Source organism: Glycine max, chromosome 1 (genome assembly GCF_000004515.6).
Source record: "Glycine max cultivar Williams 82 chromosome 1, Glycine_max_v4.0, whole genome shotgun sequence".
Classification (NCBI taxonomy): Eukaryota; Viridiplantae; Streptophyta; class Magnoliopsida; order Fabales; family Fabaceae; genus Glycine; species Glycine max.
Window position 1 is genome coordinate 2,210,341 of NC_016088.4, and position 20,888 is coordinate 2,231,228.

The 20,888-nt window shown below is 33.6% G+C and overlaps 3 protein-coding genes and 1 pseudogene across 3 annotated transcripts; all 4 read left to right on the forward strand.

The window, feature by feature from the left end:
* Positions 1-1,486: 1,486 nt before the first annotated feature.
* LOC100785192 (7-deoxyloganetic acid glucosyltransferase-like) lies at positions 1,487-3,183 on the forward strand (annotated as a pseudogene).
* Positions 3,184-6,979: 3,796 nt separating this feature from the next.
* On the forward strand, positions 6,980-7,861 carry LOC100810491 (probable histone H2A.3). Its single transcript, XM_003517280.4, has 2 exons — positions 6,980-7,302; positions 7,432-7,861. Exons 1-2 carry the CDS (start codon positions 7,114-7,116, stop codon positions 7,648-7,650), a joined length of 408 nt encoding a protein of 135 aa, XP_003517328.1. The 5' UTR covers positions 6,980-7,113; the 3' UTR covers positions 7,651-7,861.
* Positions 7,862-9,095: 1,234 nt separating this feature from the next.
* LOC102668969 (probable inactive patatin-like protein 9) lies at positions 9,096-9,679 on the forward strand. Its single transcript, XM_006573872.1, has 2 exons — positions 9,096-9,102; positions 9,324-9,679. The coding sequence occupies exons 1-2, from the start codon at positions 9,096-9,098 to the stop codon at positions 9,677-9,679; spliced, it is 363 nt and encodes a 120-aa protein (XP_006573935.1).
* Positions 9,680-11,638: 1,959 nt separating this feature from the next.
* LOC100785731 (7-deoxyloganetic acid glucosyltransferase) lies at positions 11,639-13,583 on the forward strand. The gene is made up of 2 exons (XM_003517644.5): positions 11,639-12,315; positions 12,432-13,583. Exons 1-2 carry the CDS (start codon positions 11,742-11,744, stop codon positions 13,373-13,375), a joined length of 1,518 nt encoding a protein of 505 aa, XP_003517692.2. The 5' UTR covers positions 11,639-11,741; the 3' UTR covers positions 13,376-13,583.
* The last annotated feature ends 7,305 nt before the right edge of the window (positions 13,584-20,888 follow it).

A 20,888-nucleotide genomic window follows, 5' to 3' on the forward strand; every position in this document is an offset into this window, starting at 1 on the left:
GGTTCACAATTTTTAAGTCAGCACCTCCATTTCTATTTAAAACACAAGCAGAGCTTGTGTTGGCATGTGCAGCACTTCATAATTTTCTTCGCAAAGAATGTCGTTCTGATGAATTTCCAGTGGAACCTACTGACGAGTCTTCATCTTCATCTTCAGTGTTACCAAATTACGAAGACAATGATCATGAACCCATTGTTCAAACACAAGAGCAGGAACGAGAAGATGCTAATATATGGAGGACTAATATAGGTTCAGATATGTGGAGAAATGCTAATAATTAGGCGAACATGAAGTGAGAATCACTTTGTTATTATTTTTTTAGGCAATAATGACTTTGTTATTAAAAGGTTTAAAATTTCTATCGTTTTTATTTTCTTTATTCAAACATTATAATTTATTTATCATCTTTTTCATTCACTTTTGTAACTTCCGTTATTATTTTGTTTAATCTTTCAAAATCTTAAAAATCCATAAAGTACTTTGAAATCTTAAAAATCTGTGTTAGAAATTCATTAAAATCTTGGGTTAAGAATCCTGATTGTAAAAAGTCTTTTAAAAAAAATCTTTTAAAATCCCACAAAATCAATACAATCCCACATAATCTTTTAAAATCTTCAAGATTGTTTTTGTCAAAATATTCTCTCAAAATCCCAATCCAATACAATTGAAGCACTGCATCCAAATTTTGCACAAATTGGTTCCACTGATTTGCACAAATTTAGCAGGCCTAAATCCTAATCATCACTTCAAGAATGTAGGCTTCACTGCTTCAAGTATAACACAACCATGAGCTGCCAAAAATAAGATTTTTCTCAACCTAAATTCAGTCAAAGCTATGTTTTTACACGATACAATAGACTAGTACAAAAGGCCACCTTATTAACAATGAAAATGGTGACAGGTCCCGTGAATCAGAGCTAAGTAATGTGTGATGTTGAATCAACCACGGCTAGTAAGACAGGTACGTACGTGAGTGATATACATCATTAGCTTTCCCGTGCGCTCACATGAGTGTCTTTTTGTGCCGATTGTATTCGGACAGTTTTTATGGTATCTTTAATAATCTGGAAAGATTTAATACTATTAATTTTTTAATCAATCAAATTAAATATCATATTTTTATTAATTATATTTATTTTTAAAACTAATTCTTAATTATTATTTTTTAAAATTTTAAAATTATAACTTTTTTAAATACTAATTTGAAAAAAAAATGACATGTTAAAAGTTATCAATTTCAAAACCTTTTAAATTATTGAAGGCACCGTACAAATTGTCTTGGATTTGTTGACATTGGAGGACATGTAGACTACACTACAACTATGAAGTGAAATTAAAATCAGATAAATATATATATATATATATATATATAAAAGAAAAAAATTATAAATTTGATTTTTAATATTTTTTTATTAAAATATGATGTTGGATTTACTTATATATGATGTAAATTACTCATTTGTGTAAAAATCCTTTACGTCTGACTTAACCAATAGTACAATATCAAAGGCAATGTTAACTAGAGTTGCATTGCAGTAAAGACATGGTTGAAAATGAGAAGAACAATGACAGAAGGTGAAGGAGCGCACGCGCTCATCTTCCCTTGCCCATTGCAGGGCCACGTAGGGTCCATGCTGAAGCTCTCTGAGAATCCTACCCTACGCTCCATTATTCATTTTCGAACCAGCAACGCGTGTTGCTTCTGGCCTTATTTCTGGATTCCAAAGCTCTTTGAGTGCAAAGAACTTCCCATTCGATGTATGTATGTATATATGGACTCACGCTAATTAATTCTTTCGTTTCTCTCACCCTACTTAGTTATATATATCTACGATGCTACATCATACATTCATTCTCGTACCTTTTTTAAATTTGTGCATTCCATTTAGTATATATTAAGAGAACATAGGTTGTGCCACCATACTGTAAAACAGTTTTATACCATCATTTAATTACAACTCATATAAGTGTGCTGGTTTTGGTGATAATTATTTTAAAAGTCATGTTTCAATATACCAATTTCTGTTGCTGAGAAATTAAAGAACGGAAAACAGATTATTCCTTATCAGAAAATTGTATTTATCGTTAATTATAATGTGACCGATTAAGATATGTAACTGGTTGAAGGAGATGAGGACATGTACCGAATCATATGCAATATGCCTGGCATGGGAAACTTGCTTCGATGTAGAGATCTCCCAAGTTTCTGCAGACCAGGTACAGAGGGGAACTTGTCTATGGACTGGGTTTGGTTTCAGACCAAACAATCACTTGCAGCAGATGCAGTGATACTGAACACATTTGAGGACCTGTTCTCTCCAGATACGTCTTCACTTTCCCAAACTCTACACCACCATTTGAACGTGAGAAAATCTGCAGCCAAAGGAAATGATATTCCTTTGTTTAAGAACAGCCTCAAGGGTCGGTGATATATGTGAGCTTTGGAAGTTCCACGGTTCTGACAAGGGAGGAGTTGGTGGAGTTTTGGCACGGTTTGGTGAACAGAAAGAACCGGTTCTTGTGGGTGATGCGTCCTGACTTGGTGGTAGGGAAAGAGAATGGTGACTGGATACCGGCGGAGCTGGAGGAAGGGACTAAAGAGAGGGGGTTCATGGTGGGGTGGGCCCCACAAGAGGAGGTGCTGGCCCACATGGCCGTTGGTGAGTTCTTGACCCACAGTGGGTGGAACTCAACCTTGGAGAGCTTGGTGGCTAGCGTTCCTATGATTTGTTGTCCTTACTTTGCGAATCAATAGGTTAACAGCAGGTTTGTGAGTGAGGTTTGGAAACTTGGGTTGGATATGAAGGATGTGTGTGATAGAAAAGTCGTGGAGAAGATGATTAATGATCTCATGGTTCATAGGAAGGAGGAGTTTCTGAAATCAGCTCAAGAAATGGCTATGTTGGCTCACAAGAGTATCAGTCCAGGTGGTTCCTCATACTCCAGTCTCGATGATTTGATTCAGTACATAAAATCAGCTTGCTTGGAAAATAGTTAATACTAGCACTCTAGCAGATCAGGACGTGTAGTTGCAGGCAATGCAGTTAGGTTCTGTTTTGGTAAAAGCAAAAACACGGAATGTGGGAGGAAGAAATTTATGATATGATAGGAAGAGAGATAGAGAGAAATGAGAGGTGTTAATGGATGTTTAAAATAAATGGGGGTATGTGTATCCTTACTCTACTTCATAAGCAAATATAAAACAAGGTTGTGCATGCTGAAAAGTTAAGACTGAAGACCTTGTTATCCTGTTACTCTGTTAGGCTGCTAGTGTTGGAAGTTCTCTCCATCCACTCTGCATGAATAATCATTTTATTTTGTGGATGATGGTCAATTAAATATTTCATATGCTATCATTTTATGAATTTTTTACACTTCAAATGAATTGATGCATGATCTACGACTGTAACATGGTGACATTGGTTTCTCACAGAATGAAGCCAAGTAGAATTTGGTATTTTAATTGTTTTTGAAAAAAACAAATTATTGTTGTTAAAGGCTAAAGGGAAAGGCCTACTCACCAAGCAAGAGAGTCAGAAACAAAGCAAACCCACAAATATCACTCAAAACCGAGAATAAGCAAAGCTACAATTGTCACCTAAACAAATGCAATCCTCACTGATTTTGTCACGTCTGCATAATACTACACACAGATTCAACTAATGGAATCCTCACTGATTTTTTCACACTATTAAAGAGGCGCAAGACCAAAGAGATGGATTGCCAAAGTTGATGATTTTTTTTTAAATCGACAAATGTTAATTTGTTAATTTTGTTAGAAAGATGAATAAGAGGGATTCGAACCCCTTTCTCCCTTCACCCTTAATCACTTCTTCCCAATCTCAATCATCAAGTTAATCTTATATGTCGTTGAGAAAGTTGATGGTATATCCAAGACTGAAAACGCGATTGACAAATGCACAGCTGCACCAGCGCTCCTCGCAGCTTAAATCTCACTTGCTATGTGCTGAACCAAAGCCACACCAGTCAAAGATCATGCCTCTATGCAGTGCAGCAATGATTTTCACCAATTCAACAGTCTTTTGAATAGCATAAACTGTGACCCAAAGCTTACAAAACTGTGAAAGTCAAGTCATCCCGAACAAAAATGCATCTAATATGAAACTAATGAAAGCCTGAATCATATAAAGTACATGCACAAATATCTTTCATTCCCTACAGATACTTGTATATCTAAAATTTGTGGCTTCCTCCGAATAAGTCAAGTATTTTAATATTTGTGTGTTGCTTTTTAATTTTCTTTTTTAAATTACTGAACTTTACAATGTTGCATCCTTGTGGTGTAGGAACAGCGAAATATATATCAGTTGCTTCTGGCCTCATCTAATTTCTTTTCTCCCATCTAAACATACCATTCTTAGTGATATCTATATATGGGTAGATGAGAGAAACAACAAAGGGTTGAATTTTACACTTCTACGATGCATGTGTATAATGGGTTATTAAGTAATCCAAGTATAACATCTATCATATTTTATCTTTTCTTTAACTTAAATCATGTCGTATTTTCTTTAATGTATTTTTTGAAGTATTTTCTCAAATTTCTTTATTTGGTTTATCAATTTGTTCCTTTGATGCTGATAAAAAAAAAATTGTTCCTTTTGATTGATCAAATGTATTTATTCAACATAAAAGTGCATAGTTAATTTGTTATATTAAATTACCCAACAGCTCCTTGGATTTTACTTGAAAACATTTACGAGGCTTCAAAGTTCTTCAATGAGGAATATTTTTCCTAAATTGCGTTGGAAAAAAATGACATAGTCTTAATGATCATTTAATTTTAAAAAATTAATAACAAAGATATACATACATATATATATATATATATATATATATATATATATATATATTATATTTATTCAAATCTTAGCCAAAATTATCAAATTACTCAAATTCTTTACAAAAAAAAATAGTTATTATCAATTACACAAGAAGGACAATATCCATATACATTATCATGGTGACATATTTTAGTGTCGTAGTTAATATTGCGATACCTCGATACCCTTTTTACTCTGTCAACCAATTCATACCAAACATATCTCAATCATCCATTACAACACAATCCAATAGCAACATAGTCGATCCATGTCGTTCAATTTCATTGGCCTAGTTTCAGTATAATTTATTATAAATCAAAGCAAATTTTTGGACTTGCTTGGTCATCCATTACAAACATAATCCAACAACATACATAGTTGATCCATGTGGTTCAATTTTATTGGTCTAGTTCCAACATAATTTATTATATAAATCAAGCAACTTCTTGGGCATGCTTCATATATCTCCCTTTTTGTTTATCTCTTTGTCATCGAAACTCTTTCACCCCCTCATATCGCCCCAATTCACCAATGGCAAGTGCTACAAAAAAGGGTATCTCATGAAGCAACAAAGTCGATCGACAATGCCCTGGTGGTAGTATCGCTCGATACCTCAAGACTAACAAGTATGTTAAGTGTGTCGATTCTGACACTCCATGTACATCGCTTCTATTGTTGAATATCTTGTTGTCAAGGTAATTGTCCTTAACTACCTTCAATTTCTTCTTTTTTTTGTGTGTGTTTGTGGCCACTGGATCTAGGGTTTCGAAATTAGGGCTTATTTTACCTAATTTTTGTTAATAATTTTGTTTTAATGATAAACTTTGAATAATTGAAATGATGAATTTACTTTAATCGATATTAATTATTTTTGGAAGTTTTATTTTACACTTGGTATGTTCAAGTTCTAGAGTTGGCTAGAAATGCTAAGATGGCCAAGAAGACTCAAATTATGTGTAACTGTATTTTAAACATCGACTATTAATTTGTTAACGTTGACCAATATAATTTTATTTTTTCAATTGTTGAATTAATAATATGGCTTAATATATATTTAACGAAAATAAAAATATAAAATTGCCTTCCACCATCACTATTCTTTCTTTCAATTCAACTTCCAAATCTTCAATTGAATCCGAGAAAGATATGAAACATAATACCAAACATCATTATCCTTGTCATGTAGTACAAGCGGCACTTTAGCACCACATACACTCCATTCCGTTAATAACTCCCACAAATCACCTAGAATAAAGTAAGGTTGAAACTCCGCATTACACGTCTTAAGTTCTCTCGTCGTCCTCTACAATATCAAAAAAACTTTCACACTTAAGAGTTTCAAACACAAAGAGAACTTATTAAATGTGAATTTTTTTTTTAGATTTTGCATAGGACTACCAGAGGACTTAAAGGGTGCAAAGAAGAGTTTCAACCTTATTTTGTGTTTGAGTGATTTATGGGAGTAGTTGGAGACAAAGAATGCATATGAGGATGAAGTATCACTTGTACTACATGATAAGGATAATGTTGTTTAATATTATGTTTTGTATTCTTCTGAGATACAGATTAAAGATTTGGAAGTCAAGGTGAGAGAAGGAGTGGTGGTGCAAATTGGGATTTTAGGAAGTGGAAAATGATTTTTTTATTAAACATATATATTAAATCATACTATTATTTATTCAAAATTTATAAAATAAAAACTAAAATTAGGATATTAGTTAACAAACTAAAAGAAAAAATATTTATTATATAAATCATGTGAAGGCATAAAAAAATTATGAGGAATGCAATTTTTCATCTCTCGTAAAAATATTTATACTTCTAGTTCTTTAACTAATACCTTCATACAACTGTTTAACATTTTACCTTTTAAAATTTGAATAGAGAAATTGCCATTTTAAAAATTGGAAAATTAAATATATTTATTTTAAAATTTGAAAATTGCATACTGTAAAAACGTGTGTATATAAGACGAGGGGAATTTTTAATAGTACATCACGTAATTAACAGTATCTCACTATCTCCTTTTAATCCAATCAATACATGATCGGAGCCGTCCGTAATCACCGAAATCCAACGGCAATCACCATCGATCCGCGTCGTTTACTCTCATTGGTCGAATTGCCACGCATCACACTATATAATCCTCGCAACCGCAAAAAGTCTTCAAGTATATAACTTCTTCTAGGTGTCCGGAAATCGTTCCTATCATCACTTCTCAAATCTCGAACCCTCTCGTTCGTGCCGATCACTAGGTCACACTTCATCAATGGCGGGTAGAGGCAAAACCCTAGGATCCAGCGCCGCTAAGAAGGCCACCTCAAGGAGCAGCAAAGCCGGCCTCCAATTCCCCGTCGGTCGTATCGCCAGGTTCCTCAAGGCCGGAAAGTACGCCGAGCGCGTCGGCGCCGGAGCCCCCGTCTACCTCGCCGCCGTTCTCGAATATCTCGCTGCTGAGGTAATTGCAGCAATTTCCTGTCGATTTTCACTTTGTTTTTTTAAATTATCCTTCCCTGTAATTAGATCTAGGGTTTTGAGATTCAAGTATCTGTTTTTGAGTAATTGAATGATCGGAACATTGTTTTAGGTTTTGGAATTGGCTGGAAACGCTGCGAGAGATAACAAGAAGACTCGAATTGTTCCACGCCACATCCAATTGGCGGTGAGGAACGACGAAGAGTTGAGCAAGCTTCTAGGAGATGTTACCATTGCTAACGGCGGTGTTATGCCTAACATTCACAACCTTCTTCTTCCCAAGAAGGCTGGGGGCTCATCCAAGGGTGCTGCTGCTGACGATGACTCTTAAATAGGGATTCACTGTTCACAAAGTTCTTGAATTTAGATTCTATGTTTGCTCTCTTTTTTTTTTCCTTTTTATTTGTAGTTATGATAATTGTGCCCTTTGTAGTAGTAGTTAGGTTTTCAGTCAGATGTGTTTAAAGAATGCTCTTACGCATCAAGAAAGGTTGTTCAAAATTTAAATTATTTTAATGTCACCTTTGAGTCTTGATCTAGCATTTGATTTCTAATTGCATTCTATCAAACTTTAATTTAAACTGTTTGATTAGGCTTTGAGAGATTTTGTGGTGTGGTTTTTATTTTGCATGAGCATTGTTGGTGGCTTGAATTTTAGTTTCGGCTCCGAATGAAACTCTGAAATGTGGGATTGATAATGTTTGAATTTTTTGAAATGTTACATAATTGGAAATGCAACTAATTGGTTTTTGAATTTGGACAATTATGTACAAAAGTTTTTAAATCTGAACAATTAGTTTCTGAAATGTTACAGTAATGCTTGTATTGGTGTTTCAAAGACAAAAAACACAAAGGAGGGTGTTATTGGGGGTATATTTATGTTTTTTTTTTTTTAAATATTGATTGGTAATGTCGGAGGATGAACATGCTTTTGTTGTTTTTTTTTATGGTCCATGTTAAACAGTTCGAGGTTTTAACTGGTGTTGGAGATGGTGCATAACGGGATATGGCTGTTTCAAAAAAGAAAGTATAAGGTGGGCTTTTGTGGTGTTATGTTTTTGGTTTTTTAAATGTTCGATTGGTGATGTAGAAACACAAAGTTGGTTTTTGTTTTTGAAATGTTACATAAGTTCAGTTTTTTTATCAGAACAATTGATTTTGGAAATAACAAACAGAACATTTGGTTATGGAGATGATGCATACTTACTAGTTGTCGCGTTTCAGAAACCAAAATATAACGAGTAACGACGAGGGTGTGATTTGGGATTGAGAAGTTATGTTTTGGTTTTCGAAGTGTTTAACTGGGGACTCGAATATGGCTAGTGAAAGGATTGTCTAAATCTTGTGGCTGGAAAGGAAAGGATTTTGTAAACTTGTGGCGGAAATGGAAAGGATTGTCTAAATCTTGTGGCTGGAAAGGAAAGGATTTTGTAACCTTGTGGCGGAAATGAAAAGGATTGTCTAACTATGTAGCGGGAAACTTTGGTGCTTTGTAATTACTTTTTTAAATAGAAGCTGATATCCTTTTTACGATTTAAAGTTGTTTATTGAAGAAAGGATAATGGGAAACGTATATGTGCTCTCTGATACAGGCAATATTTTGTTTATGGAAGAAAGAGGATTGGAAAACGTATGTGTCCTCTGATAATGGCTTTGTTCTCAAGCCTGTCACAAATAAGACACCAGAAATCCTCTAGCATCAGATATATTCCCCAACCGAGAGTACATAAACCCTAAGCAATTTAGTTGTTCTCAAACCTAGGCCTGTAATGTGCCATGGCTGGTAAGAGTAAAAATTCAACGATGCTGATTTAAGCATAAAAGGGCGGATGTTCAATTAAATATTGGTTTAATTATTCATTTAATTCTTATAGTTTTCAAATTTATTCATTTTAGTCCTTATAGTTAATAAGTGTTTTTTTTTAGTTCTTGTCGCTTATCTTTTAATTCTGAATAGGTCCCTACTGTTAAAATTGTTTTATAACGTTAACTTATTGTTGTCAGAACCGCACCTTGCACCGTCGGCGACCCTTGGCCTCTTCACTCCCTTCCACTTCTCCTCCATCAACGAAAAAACCTCGTGTGCCGTCGTCGACGGCGGCCTGGTGATAAACAATCTGGTAGCAGCTGCCATCATGCACGTCCTCCACAACAAGCGCGATTTTCTGTCAGTGAACAGTGTGGAGGATCTCCTCGTCCTGTCCATCGAAAACGAAGCTCAGGCGAAGAGAATGAACAACATCGGCGAGTGCTCGACGTCGACGGTGGTTGACATTGCGCTCGAAGGCGTTTTCAAGACCGTTGACCAGATGCTAGAAAACGCCTTTTGTTGGAACCATACTATCTATGTCAAGATTTAGGTATGTCATTAATCACACTGTTTGATTCTCTAGAGAATGGGGGAAAAATATGGAAGCTAAAAGAAAATGAAATTAGATTCAGTAAATTGCATTGGTCTCAGTGAAGTGAACGCTACTTCTTGCTATGTTTTCGATGGACAGAATGAGGAGATTTGCCACGTCGTTCACCGATGGGAAATCACGTTTGTTGTTGAGGACGTGCGTGACGGAAGCTGTTGTTGAATTGTTCATCACCAAGCTGCCGTCGACGGCGGCGCACTAGATTCTTTTTGTCGACGGAGGAGAAGTGGAAGGGAGTGAAGGGACCAGGGGTCGTCGACAGTGCGAGGTGCGGTCCTGGCAACAATAATTTAATGATGTTAAGCAATTTTAACGGTAGGGACCATGATGCAATCCTACCCCGCAAGAGCATTGGATAGAAGACTCCAAGTAGATTGAACCAAAGATGCAAGAGAAGGTCCTAGGATTCTCATGAGCCTTTGGACAGATTTCGGACCCATGGGCTAAGTATGAGCCCACTTATCTTTGTACATATTAGATTAATGTTTCATTATTTTTGGGTCTTGTATTTAGGACTCCATAATGTAGGTAGGGTACCCAGAAATGTAGAATTTTTTAGCTCTTGTATTTTAGGGTACCTAGACTAGTTTTTGTATTAAGGGTAGTTTTGTAATTTCACATGCATTAAGTGAATATTTGATGTGTGTGTTGGAAAATAAATTTAATTGAATTGGGAGAAGCCCAATCCAATTAAATTTTAAAGGGGGGTGAACATTTGCTTGCTACACCACATTGTCATATCATATAACCATACTTTGTGCATGTCTTTCATGCTTTACATGCCTCATGCCACCTAAGTACACTTAGTGGAGAATCTTGGACTAGTGGGCTGAACCATAACTAAAATTCTCCAATCATAATTAGTGAATTAGTGAAATTTTGGCTTCACAAATTCAATTTCAAATCCAAATGAAATTTGAATAGAAATTCAAATTTTTCTCCAATTTTGTGGGACACTTAGGCTATAAATAAAGATCATGTGTGTGCATTTTTTTTCCTTTAATCATTTGAGAATTATACTTCAAAGTTTAAACCTCTTTTTATGCACAAATTTTGTGTTTCTTCTCTCCTTCTCCCTCGATTCTTCTTCTCCTACCTCCAAGCTCTTATCCATGGCTTCCTATGATGGTGAGCTTTTTCTTGACTCATCCTCTCCTTGAAGTGACGTCTCCTCTCAACTCTCCTACCTCCTTGAAGTGGTGTCTCCTGCCATTAAAATTCAAGAAGCAAAGGATCCCATTGATGAAGAAGATCCAAGGCCTACAAAGTTCACATGAAAGTACATTAGCACTTATTGAAAATTAAAAAGTAAACTACACGAACTAAAAAAATCACTTATTAACTATAAGGACTAAAATAGATAAGTTTAGAAACTATAGAGAGTAAATGGGTAACTTAAATATTTGATGTGCTATCATTCTAAAGCGTTGGAAGGTCTCATCCACTCTGCATGAAAGATCGTTTATTTTGTGGATGGTGTTCAATTAAATATTTCATGTGCTATCATTTCTTACTGTTTAATGAATCATGTATGAATTTTTGAATCTTCAAAAGAATTGATGCATGATCTACGACTGCAACATGGTGACATTGGTTTGTCAAAAAATTAAGGCAAGAAGAATCTAGTATTTTTTATTTTTTTTGGTGGTGAGTTAACAAGGTCTGAATAAATCGATGTAATTGATTAGCATAAGTAATAACGCAAGTCAACACTATACTTACCGAAGAAAAGATAACAAAATTAACTTTAAGAATTTCACTCAAACCACGTCATTTTAAATGAAAAATATTTTAAAAATAATATTATTAAATAAGAATAAAATTAATTAAATTTATTTATATTTAAGTTTATATATATATATATATGAAACTTTGATCCGTGAAACATCAAATGGCCGGCGAGGTGACAACTTATTTGAATCTTTGGTTCCTAATCAGCAATATTCAAAGTCATCCCCATTTTTTAATCATTTTCTTTCCTTTTGTCTTTCTTTTCTAACCAATGATACCCATTATTTATGAAGCATATATGAGCAAAGCACAAAAAGAAAACGCAACAAGAGCAAAGATGAAGGCGGAAGAAACAACTGATACCCACGTGGCCATCTTCCCCTGTCCAGCGCAGGGCCATGTCAGCACCATGTTGAAGCTTGCACAGCTTCTCGCTCTCCATGGCTTCCACATCACCTTCCTCAACACAGACTTCATCCACCACCGCCTCCACCGTTTCGGCGATCTGGAAGCTCTTTTACAAACCTACCCCTCTCTCCAATTCAAGACCTTCCCCGATGGCCTCCCTCACCACCACCCTCGTTCCGGACAAAGCGCAGTGGACCTCTTTCAATACATAAATTTGCACGCAAAACCTCACATCAGACACATTCTTCTCTCCCAAGACCCCGGAAAGCCCAAGATCAATTGCTTCATAGCCGATGGAGTCTTCGGAGCCCTCACCATAGACGTAGCACACCAGGTTGGAATACCCATCATTCATTTTCGCACCATCAGCGCTTCCTGCTTCTGGACTTACTTCTGCGTTCCAAACCTCTTTCAGTCTAACCAACTTCCAATCACAGGTACATAAACATAGATATTAACTCTTTCTGGTTTTAGCTTTAGCATACTTTGTTTCAACATTTTGTACTATGAGAATTCAGAAATAGCTTTGATAAATATCGATTGTGTTTGAAAGGGGATGAAGACATGGATCGCGTGATAACATGTATCCCAGGGATGGAAAACATGTTCCGCTGTCGAGACCTCCCGAGTTTCAGTCGGGGGACTGGATCCGAAATAGTATATGCTTTGAATTCTTTGGCCTTGGAGACACGTGAGTCGCTTCAAGCACGTGCACTCATACTCAACACGTTCGAGGATCTAGAAGGTTCCGTGTTGTCACAGATGCGTCTGCAGTTTCCCCGTGTTTTCACCATCGGTCCTCTCCACGCACACTTGAACACCAGAAAAGAGTCCAACACCGAAACGACGCCGTCCACAAGTTGTGTCGGTGAAGTGGATCGGAGGTGCATGACGTGGCTTGATTCTCAGCCGTTGAAATCGGTGATATACGTGAGCTTCGGTAGCATTGCCACCATGACAAGGGAGAAGCTAATTGAGATATGGTACGGTTTGGTGAATAGCAAGAAGCGGTTCCTTTGGGTGGTTCGTCCTGACATGGTGGGGCCAAAAGAAAATGGTGACCGGGTACCGGCTGAGCTGGAGGAAGGGACTAAAGAGAGAGGGTTCATTGTGGGGTGGGCCCCACAAGAGGAGGTGCTGGCCCACAAGGCCATTGGTGGGTTCTTGACCCACAGTGGATGGAACTCAACTTTGGAGAGTCTGGCGGCTGGTGTTCCTATGATTTGCTGCCCTAGCTTTGGAGATCAGCATGTTAACAGCAGGTTTGTGAGTGAAGTTTGTAAGGTTGGGTTGGATATGAAGGATGTTGCATGTGATAGGAACCTTGTAGAGAACATGGTCAATGATCTCATGGATCACAGGAATGAGGTGTTTCTGAATTCTGCTCGGGAAGTGGCTTTGTTGGCTAACCGTAGTGTGAGTTCCGGGGGTTCTTCTTATTCCAATTTGGACGGCTTGATCCAGTACATAAGATCCATTAGTCAAGAAATTATTTGATACTTGAAAATAATGCACAATTGCATGCTCAGGTTTATTCTTGCAACCGTGGCCACATGCAATTAGGAGTATGTAAGGAGCGGGTAGAGTAAAGAATAATAAAAGGACTAAAGAACAGAATCGTATCTATTTGGATTCTTCTATAATCAGTCTTAATGTGCATTTATACTTGGTTTAATTAGTCTTGCAGCTTGCAAAGTGTTGCCCACATCATCTTTGGAATTCCTTTTAGTCATGTGTAAGTTTCCTTATGTAACTATTTTGGTTTGGAACAACATTTGCCTTTATTTAATTATGGTAGTTCAATATTTACATGAGTATATGGTATTCTACAGAACACAGATTGTGGTATATTAATTAGGGTGCACAAACGACATTAATTATGAGAAGCTGCAAAATCTATAAAATCTGGTATGGTGTTGGAACTAATATATATCATTTATCATATTTAAATATTTATAATTTAAATTAGTATTAGTATGGGAAGGAGAATGGTGGCAACAATGCTACCACGTACGTAAGTACTCTAGAGGAACAAGAATATAATCTCAGGTTCAGATGAATTGGAAAATATTGAAATGAAGAAATTGTCTTCGAGATCTTGTTATTGTTATTAAGATCTAGGTTAGTGTATTTGATTTAAAGTTTTAGTTCAAGTCATAACTATATACTAATATTATTTAAAACTAATAAGAGAAGGCTACATCTATATTTAAAAATCAATGGGCATGCATTTCTTTCGCACTTGCAAAAATGTTCCTTGATGGTTGTAGCTGCGGTCAAAGTAGAGGAGGCATTAGCAATGTAGCATTCTAGGAGGTGGCCAGGTTTGCAAATTACGATGTGGTAACACATGATCTCCTTCCGCCAGTACAAGAATTGAGCTCATGCATGCTTGACAATGATTAAGTCTCCGAGTTCAACAAAGACAAGAAATGGTGGGGTTTATGACATACATGTGAAGCTCTACACCATATCCCATCACTTAAAGCCCAAGGTCAAATGTTACCTCAAGATTCCCTCAAGTAAAATGTGCTGTCCATTTCTAAGTTCATTTCGTTGGATACATTTTCTTTAGCTACCCATTATGCTATATTTTGATAATTAATATTGTGTGTCTTTTGTCATTATTTTAATCATTCTTTGTCTCTAATTAATAAGCAATAAATTTGTTTGTGGTACTCCTCTGCATCTAGAATTGTCCTTAATTTGTTTAGTGTACGTACTTTACAAATCTGATATGTTTTTCATGTAGTATTTCAAGATTTCTTAGAACTTATGAATGTAGTCTTTTGTAGTAGTATATTAAAAAATAGCGTTGCTTTCGTTCCTATCTAGGGCATTGTTTGTTTGTCGTGTTAATTTGGTATAAAAATCTAAAAGAGATTGTACCACACGAAAGCAAGAGCATATGTCATGTGGTGTTGAATCAACCAGGAATAGAAAGTATCGGTTGTCGGCATTCGGCAACGTTATATTAATGTATGGCCGTAATATATGAAAGGCAATGTTAATTAGAGTTGCAGTGTTGGAAACTAGGGTTGGATACGATTTATTACACGAAGGATGTGTGTCACAGCCATGCATCGATTGGCCGTAATATATATATGCATGCTCCCAGTTTATAAAGTCGTAATTAATTTTATGATTTTTGTATAAGAATTTATAACTTTGGTTTACAAAATCATATTTATTTTTACAATTTATCTCGAAGATAATTATTCAAAAAGTGTTCCTATTTAGTAATTTTTTTTAAAAATTATCCCCAAATGATAAAAAAAAACCCAGGAACGTTGTGGACAATATGGTCGATGATCTCATCACTGCGTTGAACAAGTCTACAGAGTGTGAGTGCAGGTGGTTCCTCTTATGTCAGCATGGATCATTTGATTCAGTACATAAATATTAAATACTGTATCAACTAGCCAAGAAAATAAGACAATTGCTTATTGCACCTTTTTAACCTTTTGAAAATCCTAATTCATAATGTAATTTACATTACGGATTAGCCTTTCTAGAATATAATCTGGAATGTAAACTTTTACATTTTGGAATGGCTAATCCGGGATGTAAATTACATTTCGGATTAGGGTGCAGTGCAGGAAACAAGTCCGGAGTAGGGTACAGGAAGCAAGGTCGAAGGTGCAGAAAGCAATTGTCAGAAAATAATTGATTATGGCCCAGTCCAAGTCATTGCTATATGCGGCCCAAATTGAATTTGGAGTTATGGGTTTTGTCAACTAGGTGTCTTTATATTTCTTCCTTCAGTTTGGGTCCTGAGTCCTGCCTGTTGTTTCTCCTCAAAGCAGTAATAATGAATTTTGATTATAGTTTTTTAGTTCTTGACATGAGAGGAACAAAGAGAAACTTGAGCTCAAATTGAACTATAAATAAAGAGGATTGTAACGGAAGAAGCTTTGCTTCTCGTTAAATATGTCATAATGAAGTTATGGGATCTTGCTTGAAACTTACATAGGTTGCGTTTTGTTACGTATTACGATATAGGACAAATATTTGAGTTATCATTATTTGATTAATAATAAATAACACACTTAAAATAATATAAAATTTACTAAAATAAAATACGAAATATATATAAGTTAAACTAGTCGATAATATAAATTCAAAATATATGATATGATAAGGTTGTTGTAGCTAATAGACAATATGAATTTAAAATAGTAAGATAAAATTGATATATTCAGTGAATAATGTAAATTCAAAACAAATGACATGATAAAATTTTTGTTGATAGGAAATAATACTTGAAAAACAAGAAAAATGTAAGAATATGTATGTCTTTTAAATACTTTGTATTTGAGATGAAAAATTATTTTATGAATTTTTTAGTAACAAAAAGTGAAGTTTTTATCTTGTCCTCATTTGATTAATCTAAGTTGTCCCATAATTTTTTTCACATCAAATGTGAAACAAAAATATTTATCATTACTAATACCATAAATTTTAACAAAACAAATGAACTCATCATGTCAATGAATTTGCTTTCCCTCCTCCTTCATTGATTGATATCACTTAAAAAGGAAAGTAAGGAAACAAATTGTAGAACCCACTTTATATTTTCAAATCTTTTCAAATTAAAAGATTAAACTACTCTTGTTTTTACATACTCTACTTTCTTTAATTATAAATGCCTGTGTAATTTTGCACACACACACACATATATATATATATATATATATATATATATATATATATATATATATATATATATATATATATATATATATATATATATATATATCATTGAGAAATACCCACGTCCTATATCGGCTATCTCATTTCTTGGAGTGCATCTTATATATCTGTTGGGACAATTTTACTTAATGTCAATTGGTTTTAAGATGAAATCTAACATGGTAGTCAGACTTTCTTCCTGAAACCTCGCTTTCGCTTTCGTTGCGACAACCCATTATTTGTTGTTTACGCATCAATTGGTTTTAAGATGAAATCTCACTTTATATAATCCTTTTTCCTTTCACATTTTCTGAAAAATAAAATAGCAAGCTTAATTAGATAATAAAGAGAAATGTCTTAATTGTCTTAATATGTGTTATTGCTCTTTAAGGAAAAAAGAATACCACGAATCCAGAAGGCTCAAGTAAATAATGATATAAACGTATTTGATCATTTGATCGTGTTTCTTAATGTTAAACCAATACTCATTGACCCTGAATAAATAAAAATAAAAATACTCATTGACTTCATATGTTTGATTTATCAATTGCATTGTCATTATTTCCTCCCATTAATTTGAATTACTTTTTACGTTTTCTATCGGACTTCTTTTTCTTATAGATAAGTTATCTACTAAATAATTATTTTTTATATATATAATTAAGATATCTTGCAAAGGTGATGAAAATGATAGCAGCGACAGGCAACGGAGTCCTGGTAGTTTAAAGGGAGAATGTTAAAGATATGTTTTGAAATTAGATTTTTAACAGAAAAGAAATGAAGGATAAATATTTAATCTTTAATAAATACTCTTCAATTTGATAAATTTTTAAATTTAAATGATATATTCGTATAAAATTACTGTGTAATATTTTTTTTACAAATATTATATAATTTTCTTAATTTAGAAATTGAAAATTTGTCATTTGAACTTAAAATTTTGGAAATTAAAAAAATAAAGTAATATGTGTCATTCTTTAATGAAATGTACAGTAAGAAATTAAGCCGGTTTAAAAATAATATATTCATATAATTGGATTTAAATACAATACATTAGATGAGATAAACAACTGAGATAAGCAATGCATTATATAAGTGCATTAGAAAAGAACACTTTTCTAAGTTACATATAAGTGGATTTTTTTTCTTTGTTATCTAGCTTGGACGACTATTAGTAGATAAAAAAAAAATCCACCTGCCAAGTCCCCTGCTATCTTAACTACCATTCTGAATGTAAAAATAAATTATATTTTAACATAAATTTTATTATTATATTCATAAAATAAAAGAGCGGCGTAGGAAAAAAAAAAGAGAAAGAATGTATGATCGATAAGATGGTTAATGTAATGAAAATTAATTAAAAATGTTATATAACCATTTTTTAATAAAGACAACAAATTTTGAATCTAATACAATAAAATATTATATAATTTTAATGTTAAGTTCATTAGGAGACAAGTCAATGTGATGGCTCATGCCTTGGGTAAGGCTTCCATGTTATTTACAGATATTCCTACTTGTATTGCTGGTTTAATTGTTAATGATATGAGTTGAGGTTGCTTTTGTCAACAAAAAAAAAAAAAGTATTAATAACATAACTCTAACATGAGGTTAACCAACTTTCCGAAAGTTCGCGCACATATAGGTATATATGTCAATGATATTACTACCAGTGCAATATTTCAAGCAGAGGAACAAGTTTTTAATTTATTCTAGCTAGGTTTGGGGATACAGTTTCTATTCTACAATTTCTATAATATATGTGAATGCCAAACTCACAAGATCTCCAAACGAATCCATTTCAATCCTTTAGAGAAGAAGTTGCATAACCAACCCACATAGGTATCATCACTTTAGTATATTTTCTCACTATCTCAGTCGTATCTGTGTCCTTATATCCCTTTTAGTTGGTGCCCCACCTTGGAATTTTGATTAACAAAACCGGTCAAAACTACTCAGTGTGCACATAATCTAATTGGAGAGAAGCATCGGATATTTTCGTTGGTTCAGTTTGAAGTTGCACCTTTGTTTAACCCTTTAGTATAATAATATTAAGGGTCCCCACAAATCGTTATTATATGCTTCTTATCGACTCATGCACTTTAAGACGTCAATGGAATTCAGTTAAGCCCACTTCCCTAACTGAAGTGACATGGGTGGCTTGGTGAAGTTGGTGGTGGTGGACTTTTAAATTGGACAAATAATAATATTCATATGATTAACAAAATTATACGTTAGTTTTTTCTTTCTTGTTTATTTTTCTTCATTACATCATTCATCTATTTTATATATGTATTTTCTCTTTTTATTTTCTTTTATTTGTATAAATTATGATATATATATATATATATATATATATATTATTAATGTATGAATATAATTTTAATCTTTATATTAAAGTCTTTGATATGTAATTGTATTAAATATTAGAAGAAATTTTTTATCGTTTATGTAATTCTCTTTATTAGACTTAAATAAAGTTGTCTCCCGTGAAAAATATGTCTGATTTTTTTTTAAAAAAAACTTTGTGAATTATCAATATAAAAAAAAACACATTAACGGTTTAGTTCACCAACTTAACAAAGAATTCTGCCCTAAGCTCTTTCTTGCGTGATAGTGACCCTATGAGGAGGGAAGATATCTAATATCTTAATACTTACCTTGTGTTTTAGGGATAAACATACTGAAGGTGACATAACACAGAAGTGGATATGATGTCTCATTGTTACACAGGAAAGTTAGTGAAACTCTTTAATCTATTTCAGTGCTGGTTTTGGTATTGAACTTTCCTTTGTTTTTTGGCGCGGGATTTGTGGGTGCAATTCAAGGATCGGGGCCATAGTTCCAACCAGACAAAGACAAAATTGCTGTAAACTTTTAAAAAAAGTTTATATAAAACAAACATGTCACTGCGGTACGAACTAAAAACAAAGAAAGAGATCTTTGGACGGTTTTTCTTTCTTAACAATATCCTTTTAGACACTTATTTTGACGAACAAAACTAATTCGCAGGCACTTACGGGCATGCCAATCTACTTTATTATGGAGTCAAGAAAAATACTTATTAAATTATATTAAACACATAATTTATTCTTTATACATGTTGTAAATTCTCATGTAAATACTTATTAAATTAGTCTCTGTACATGTAACAATATATTATTAGATAGTAATATAAACAACAAATTAATTGCATTCAAATCAAAAAATTTACACTAACCTATGTAATATCACAATATATTATTAGATAGTTTAGGAGATATTAACTCCTTAAATAATCTCAGTATCTCAAAAAATTAATCATTAATTTTTTGTTAAAGGATACTTGGTTTAAAAAAATTAATTAATTCTAATTAGATTCTTTGCACTAACCTGATCTAGCATATCTGGGCTCCTTTTTGTTTTTTTTTCTTTTTCTTGAAATGATTATGTACGTAGTTGAGCACTGCAATCATGAATGCGTTGCACGGTTGCAGTAACATTATGTAAATTGTAAAGTAAGTTGTGAAATTAATATCCTAGTCTTTATCTTTAGCCAGGATGACACAAAACCTTCACATGGTATAAAATCAAGTGATTGTTGTTTTTTATTTTATTCATGGCTTAATGTGATTTTTTATTTATTATGTTTAACAGTTACTTCTTTTAATATATTAAATTTTAAAAAATTTATTTTAATTTTTTATGTTTTTGAAATATATTATTTTGATCAATTTTTCGTTACAAACATTAGTATTCTGTTAATTTTTAAATTTTAAAAATGATTTGATATTACTTTTGATTCATTATATTTTATAATTGTTTTATTTTGGTACATTATATTTCATAATTGTTCCGCTTTGGTATATTAGTCTTTTAAATTTTTCGAAACATATGTTTTAGTCATTTTTTCAATTTTCCTTTAGAATTGTTAATGTTCGTCATTGTTTTAAATTTTAAAATAGTTAAATTAATATAGTACCGACTAAAAATCATCGCTATCTTTTTTATTTAAAAAATTAAAAATCATTAAGTAAATGAAGATGGATTTGAAATCACGAACAACAATAGCATTTACTCTTATATTATTATTATTATTTTATTTAATCATTTAATAACGATAATAGTTTCATTCATTAATTATTCTCAATCACAATGGATAAGAGTTCATCCTCTTTCCGCCGCTTCGCCTCTTCATTGCAACCTCCCTACGCGATCAAAATTATAACCTCACATAGCTATAACAACCGTCTCATTGTCGCCACTGGCAGCAGCGCATTGTAGAAGACAAAGAAGATCGACATCACCCAGTTGAGGATGAAGTTTGATTGGGCAAACC